The 7,336-nt window shown below is 41.3% G+C and overlaps 1 protein-coding gene and 1 long non-coding RNA gene across 3 annotated transcripts; both read left to right on the plus strand.

Moving 5' to 3' along the window:
• The first annotated feature begins 815 nt into the window (after positions 1-815).
• LOC106300185 (probable fructokinase-5) lies at positions 816-1,979 on the plus strand. Of its 2 annotated transcripts, none has more exons than XM_013736282.1 (2): positions 816-1,469; positions 1,797-1,966. In XM_013736282.1, the coding sequence occupies exons 1-2, from the start codon at positions 1,215-1,217 to the stop codon at positions 1,833-1,835; spliced, it is 294 nt and encodes a 97-aa protein (XP_013591736.1). In that variant the 5' UTR covers positions 816-1,214; the 3' UTR covers positions 1,836-1,966. The 2 variants fall into 2 exon arrangements, 1 of the variants encoding a protein (XP_013591736.1); XR_001261988.1 differs by lacking the exon at positions 816-1,469 and adding an exon at positions 1,679-1,713 and having other exon boundaries at positions 1,797-1,979.
• A 219-nt stretch (positions 1,980-2,198) lies between these two features.
• On the plus strand, positions 2,199-3,035 carry LOC106300827. Its single transcript, XR_001262095.1, has 3 exons — positions 2,199-2,321; positions 2,773-2,896; positions 3,008-3,035. It is a non-coding gene; the product is annotated as an uncharacterized LOC106300827 (long non-coding RNA).
• Positions 3,036-7,336: the final 4,301 nt, after the last annotated feature.

A 7,336-nucleotide genomic window follows, 5' to 3' on the forward strand; every position in this document is an offset into this window, starting at 1 on the left:
CAAATCCCTAAATCGATCGAGACCCAAAAGGGTTTTCAAATCCCAAAATCGTTCGAGACCCAAAAGGGTCTTCAAATCCCTAAATCGATCGAAAACTAATCGAAACCTGATTTAAACGGAAAATAATCGATTGAAACAAAACAAAATCGATTGAAACGAAAGCAAATCGATTGAAAATAAAAAATCCCCAAATCGCAGATTTTTTTCGAACCCTAATTTTGATACGAAACGATTCCAACTCTATTGAATATAAATGGAAACACTCTAGTTCGATTAATATAGAAAAAAACGCTTCTACTTACCTTGACGATCAGACGGAGTTGAATCGCGAAGGTGGGATCCGACAATCGCCCTAGAGAGTTGAGAGGTTTTTTTTTCTTTGCTTTCGTCGAAATGACGATTTTTTTCTCGCCAAGACCAAACACATTCGCGCCTCCGTCCAATCTATTTCCGCCACGTCGTCCAAGGACCGGGTCCGTCAAGATGCCATTTAATCCGTCAAATGGGCTGGGTTTATATTAGTTAAAAATACAAAAAGTGCAACGGACCGGACTGACGGATTCGTTGTCATGCCCCGTTACAAGTGCTCTTATTAGTTAGGAGGAGGAAGAGACGTTGCTTAGGGGACACGCATCACACCTGGAAGTCTCCTACTCTCTTTCTTCTCTATCTCTCTCCCGTCTTGGTTTGGTGAAATCCGTGGGTTTGGAATCCAAATCGTCGTGATTGATCGTCGAGGACGAATCAGTGGGCGATTCCGTTAGCTATGGTGGGGTGGGTGATAGCGTTACACGGCGGCGCCGGAGCCATTCCGATCAATCTCCCTGACGAGCGACGTATCCCTCGCGAGACCGCCCTCCGTCACTGCCTCGATCTCGGCGTTTCCGCCCTCAAATCCGGCAAACATCCACTTGACGTCACCGAACTCGTCGTACGCCTCTCTCTCTCTCTCAGTTGGATCGTTTTGTGATTCGGTTATCATATAGTTTTGTAGCTATCGATGAGGAAACTGATTACTAGGAGACGAAATAGATAGTCAACGGTTTTAGTTTCTGAGTTATGGTGTACACTGCTTAATCTGAATCTGAAACTATCAGTTTTTTTCTAGGTTCTGGTTAAGCTTAATATTGAGTTCTCTTTTACTTTTTCTTGCACATGCATTCTTGCTTGTCTTGATGGGTATATGAACATAGCAATGGATCAGACAGAGGAGTATGTCAACGGCCAGCTCAAGAACAAATACGGTGATGCCTTGGCGCTTAGAGATGAGTACTTTGCTGTTGATGATGATGAAGAAGAAGCTGCTGCGTTGGCGCTTAGAGATGATGAGATTCGATCACAAAGCATTTATAGCTCTCGGCTTTGTTGCGTTAAGAGCTGATGGAGAGAGGGAGCTTCTGTTCTTCAGACACCCAAGTGCTGATATGCTTCTTACGGAAGCTGAGCTTGACAAGAACTTAATCCAAAAGGTGAGATTTTGTCTCTCTTTTGATCTACATGTTCAATGTGAGGACTGAGTTACAGGTCATGTTCATAACAGTATGTAGTTAACTAAAAAGCTGATGCACCAATGTGTCTGAGAACTGATTGGTATTGATTTATTATGTACAGGTGAGATGACTTATGTAAATCTTCAACTAAACCCTGAGATGATGATCATCATCATCAGCTTGCCAAGAAACTAATTAACAGCCGTTGACCTTGTTGCTATTGGTATGAGACAAATATCTAAACTTTTTTCTCATATATTGTGTCAATTGAATTGATCTTTTACTACCTTTGTTGAATTTTTGAAGGAGTTGGAACAACAATTGGAGCAGGAGTGTATATTCTAGTGGGAACAGTAGCTAGACAACACACAGGACCTGCTCTTGCTGTATCGTTCTTCATCGCTGGAGCAGCAGCTGCTCTCTCCGCTTGTTGCTATGCTGAGCTTGTTCTTATTGTCCATCTGCTGGCAGTGCTTATCATTATGCTTACATCTTCTTGGAGAAGGGTATGTACTAGATAGGATTCTTTTTTTTTTTTACTCAAGTTGATATTTATATACTTTGAGTAAAACCCACGTGTCGTTACAGCTTACTAACCGAGTAGCAAACATCGAATCGTACACGTGTCATAGCGGCCACGAAACGGGAAGGTCCTTCTAGTTCCAACAACAGTAACGACGCAGCAAGCAGAGGTAATTATTGCTTCGTGTTTAATTGGAGCTATTTTCGATTCGAAACGAGATAGGTTTATCTGATTCGGTGTTTTATTATGAAGCAGATGCAAAGGAAAACAATGCGCTCTAAAACATTCAGTCACAGAATCAATTAAAGGTATGTTAAGATTTAGGGGTAAGCGCAAGAAAATGAAATTACCTCCAGCAGCATCCGCAAAGATTCTGCTGATTTTTTTTATTATCTATTTTCTGATTGTTCCTGCATCAGAGGCCTTTTAGTTTCTCAATCAACTGCTTGTGAATTTTGATATATGCTTTGGTTTTATTCCACTTGGAACAATCCCGTTGATAACTATTGACAAGTTTAACAAAACGGTCCGTTGCTTATATGTTATCAAATACTAATTGAGCTCATGTGACATGCATAGGTGCGTAAAGTTCAATCAAACAACCCCTCAGTCCTACAAGAATCCACCTAGACGTCTTTTGTTATGTTCCCAGAGTAGATATAGACAGGAGCTTAGTTTGAGTTTTGTCTGGTCCTTGATTCTTAGGGCGTTTCAGAAATGGTGCTGACATTTTACGCTGTGATTACTTGCATTTTGCAGGCATATACATGATGATGATCATTGTTTATAGCTTTCGTCCTAAAAACCAAACAGGTGAGGTACTAGAAAGGTCATTCCACTTGGAACATTCCTATTGGCAACCATTGGGAAGTTTAACAAAACGGTGAGTTGATGTACTCGTTGGGGACAGAGATATGTTATAAATACTATCGTAGCTTGGCTCTGAGGTTGAATGCTAATTTTTCTATGTACTTTTCTGTTGATTCATACACAGGTGCTGAAACTTCAATCAAACAACACAAGAATACACCAAGAGGTGTTTTACAGGTCACTGTTATGTTTAGTTTAAGTTGGATGTGTTTGTCTGGTTTTAGCGCCATATCTCAAAATTCAGTAATTGAAGTTGTATTCTGTATCATTTAGATGTCTGTGATTACATTGTATGCTCTATCAATCGCATATTGCAGGCAAAATAAATACTAAAACTACCTTAACATTGTTTCCCAAAAAGAAAAGGAGAAGTGTCTAATACCCTGTTCGTTTCATAACCGCTAGACGCAGCGTCAGCGGCAATAAATTAGCCTTCATTACGGTAACCCAACACCGGTTATCATAATGAATCAGCTATCATGGAGAAGGCGTATTGGAAGCGCTGACGTTCCCTTACAGACCATGCGCTAATCAAAGATTCTCATATGATTCTTTCTCTGTTTTCCGTAAACCAAATCAAGAAAGAGACGTGTGATTGATGTTACCTGTTTTGGACAATCTGAGCATCAGCCACCTGGATTTGGATTAATTTCTCGTACGCACTTGCGACTTCTTCCAATGGTTTCTTCATAATTTCCGATATGACGTCGACTTTCCGAGAGGACTCCGGTACTGTTTCCATTGCTTTTAAAAAAACTTGTAATTCATGTTGAGTCCACATGATCATGATGATGATATGAGGATGGAGAAGATGAAAGAAACTTAGAGAAAGGGAGAGAGAGAGAGATCAAGAATGGGGAAGAGATGAAAGAGCGTGGGAAGGGTTTTTCGAATGAATGATTCGAATATTTATAGGCAAGTAACCGCCACATTACAACTTATTTTTAAACTTATTGTTGGGGTTAATATGCGTAATGATTATTTGGATCAACTGGTTTGAAGGTTAGGGTTTGATTATTAGTGGCACGGGTTTGGTTTACTTTTTTCATACATAAATTTAACCGAAACAAATTATGGTTTGGTTTGGGTTTTAATTGGGTTATATAAATTTGTAACTAGATTATTTTGGATTTCGAAATATATTAGTACCAAAATGTATGGTTTAAACTTACAAAAACGAATTAGCCTAACTAATAACCTAATCAATTTTGAAAATGTATGTAGTATCAGTTCAGAACCAATAACCGAACATAAACCAAAAAAATTCAGTTTGGTGCAACTCGGTCCAGCATGTTTGGTTCGTTTCAGAACCGAGGCTAAAGAACTAAAAGCAAGATTGAGTTTATATATCGATGACATTGCTTGCAATATACTCTACTGACACTCTAATCAAATGATCAGTCCTTTTTTCCTCCGCTGCTGCATCGATTCTTCTACAACTTCTAAAGCTTCCCGTTTAAACAAGAGCGTATCTGAGAAGCAAACCCGGGCTCTACATTCACCACTAAACTCCTCACCGTAGGCGTTTGCGGAGCTTATTAGCTATCCCACTAGTCAAACTGTTCTCTTGTCCATTCGAGGTTGTGGTCATGGTTCCTGAACTCGGGAAGTTGTGACTCAGCTTTGTTTTTCTTCTTGGGCTACTGGTGTAGACCGCTGGAGAATTGTGTTTGTACTCATAGTTTGGTGTTGAGACAATCAGGAGCTTGGGGGTGAAACAAGCTTAGAATTTGTTCACAAAACTCACAGGCCTTGATCTTCTTCCATGTACTCAGATTCTGAACATATTATACGTGAATTAAAATTAGACAGAACAAACACACACGCAAAAAAAAAGTATTAGAGTAGAGAGCAGGTAATAGGAGGACCTCTAAGCAAGAACCAATGTCAAAGTTGTGTAGCCTGGACTCAAACTCAAGGATGGAACCATCATAAAGTGTAGCACGTTGATGTTGCAAGCTTCCTTGTTTAATTTTTACATGTAAATCAAAACACAAGACACACACATAAACATTTGTTCAATCAACCATCTCTCTCTATCTTGATTTCACAATATAAAAAAGATTCATGACTTCATCACGTTAAGTCTAGGAATGGAAGTCAAAACAGTAATGTATGATTTTGCATACCTTCCTTAGCAGCATGGGTAAGACCCTTCTGTGCCCATAATGGTTTGAAGTGAAGTTGGATAGTCAAGTAGAGAGTCTATAATAAACTTCCAGAACCGCATCCGAAGTCAACCTGAAACAAGAATAGATGTGACTCACAGATTTACCAATATGGACAAATATAGATTTTGAAAAACGATTATAAAATGCTTTGAACCAAACCAAAGTAGATGAGGATGACTCTTTTATATTCCACACGCTGTTTTGAAAAAGGCCAAGAGAAATATTAAATGAATAACCAGAGACTTCCAAAGAATTATCCAAGAACTTAAACTTAGGAATAGCAGAGTACACTCAGAGCCACAAGAGTCCTGTTGAAAAACAAAAACAATACTTGCATACCAGATCAACAACGAGACAGCTCCACTGATTTAGTAATAGAAAAAAATTAAAACTTAGTACCTGGATATCATCACTTGGCTGCCATCCTTTAAGCAGAGCCTTTCAGCAATACTATCCAAGTAATACCGGTCTGATGAAATATCAAGAGTATCTAAATCAACAAGCTCCTTACCGATACAAGGTAAATATATACATCATTGACTTCTCTGCTATCTAGAGAATCAGATACATGAGTAGCTACTGCTTATACAATTTCTGAAGGGTATGCATTTTCCTCCGAAGTGAAGCAACATGTGGAGATGCAACAATAAAGTCCGACAACTTTGCAGCAGTCTTCATGACACAGGAAATGACCAAGAAAGGATCTGATTCCACCGAAGGGTTTGATAACTTTAAAACGACTGTGCATCAAAATGTAGCAGGAACCGAGCCGCAACAATCACCATCCCTTAGCAATGTCGCTCTAAAGTGAGCTCCCAAAGGATGCTCAGCTGGAAGAAACTACAACCGCAACAACTTGAAAACATTAATGCCAATAACACTTCATTAGTTATAATTTTCAAGGTAACCAAAGATCGGGTCGGGCCAAAGGTGAATCAAGCCCACTCCACTAAGTATTTTCTTAAGCTTTAAGTCTTTTGTAAAATATCTTAGGTATGGAGAAGTGTAGAGAAGTGTAGAAAAGTGTAGAAGGTTGTGGAACACTTGAGAAGAAGTTTCATAACCGTTAGATCGGTTTGATCTGAACCGTTCGTTGAGGAAGAGAAAGTGTATATAAAGGGGATCACCCCTCACTTGTAAAGACACCAAGTTTTAATAAGAAAACACTTCTACAAACTCTCTCTCTAAAATCGTCCATACTCTTTCTCTAAGTGCTGAGCGAGTTGTCTGAAGTCCGAAAGGCTGACTTAGCAAGCCACAAGGGTGAAAGTTGCTAAGGCCGCACGTCCTGATTGCTGTGAAGAAATCAGTCCGTGACAGTTGGTATCAGAGCCGAAGTACGATCCAGACAAGGGGAGACTCTGGTCGAGTGGAGAAAATGGCTAAGGGAGATAAACAAAAAGAAGGCAGCTCACAGTCCGGCGTGGAGGAGCGTGGAAGGGAGTCCACGGCCACTCGTGCTGGCACCCAGCGGGAAAAGAGTGTTTCCCGGGAGGCTTTGGGTGTGGCTGTGGGCGAGATAGGTGAGAAGCTCGAGAGGGTCGAGCATACCGTCACTGAGCTTGAGAGTGTTGTGTTCGGTGGGCTTGAGGAAGTTAAGCAAAATGCTGCCGACTTGGACTCTCGGTTCATTCGGCTCGAGGAGCTGGTGACGGGATCCATGCAGGCTTTGCGTGATGACATCGAGGGGATGAAGGCACGTTTTACTGCGATGGAGGAAGACATCACGCTGGTCAAGAGGGCAAGCGCAAACGCTGAAGCCGTTGGCGGAACCAGTTTTGGTAAGGTTGAATTGCCAAAACCAAACCGGTTCAACGGTGTGCGGGACGCCAAGGAGGTCGAGAATTTCCTTTGGCAGATGGAGATATACTTCGACAATCTCAGCGTGGTGGCTGAGAATGCGAAGGTGAAGGCTGCGACGTCCTACCTGTCGGACACAACCATGCTATGGTGGCGAAGAAAACATTCTGAGATCGAGCAAAGATCGAGCAAGGAACATGCCGGATCGATACTTGGGATGATTTCAAGAAAGAGTTGAAGCGGCAGTTCTACCCGGAGAACGTCGTATATGAGGCTCGCAAGAAGTTGAGGGAACTTCGACAGCGTGGCTCGATCCGAGACTATGTGAAGGAATTCACAACGCTCATGCTTCAGATTCCGAACATGACCGTGGAGGATCTTGTGTTCTACTTCACTGATGGACTGCAATCTTGGGCAAAGCAAGAGTTGCAGCGTCGGGGAGTCAAGACGGTGGACGAAGCCATCGCGGTGGCCGAGTCGCT

The sequence above is a fragment of the Brassica oleracea genome, chromosome C1 (assembly GCF_000695525.1).
Source record: "Brassica oleracea var. oleracea cultivar TO1000 chromosome C1, BOL, whole genome shotgun sequence".
NCBI classification, from domain to species: domain Eukaryota; kingdom Viridiplantae; phylum Streptophyta; class Magnoliopsida; order Brassicales; family Brassicaceae; genus Brassica; species Brassica oleracea.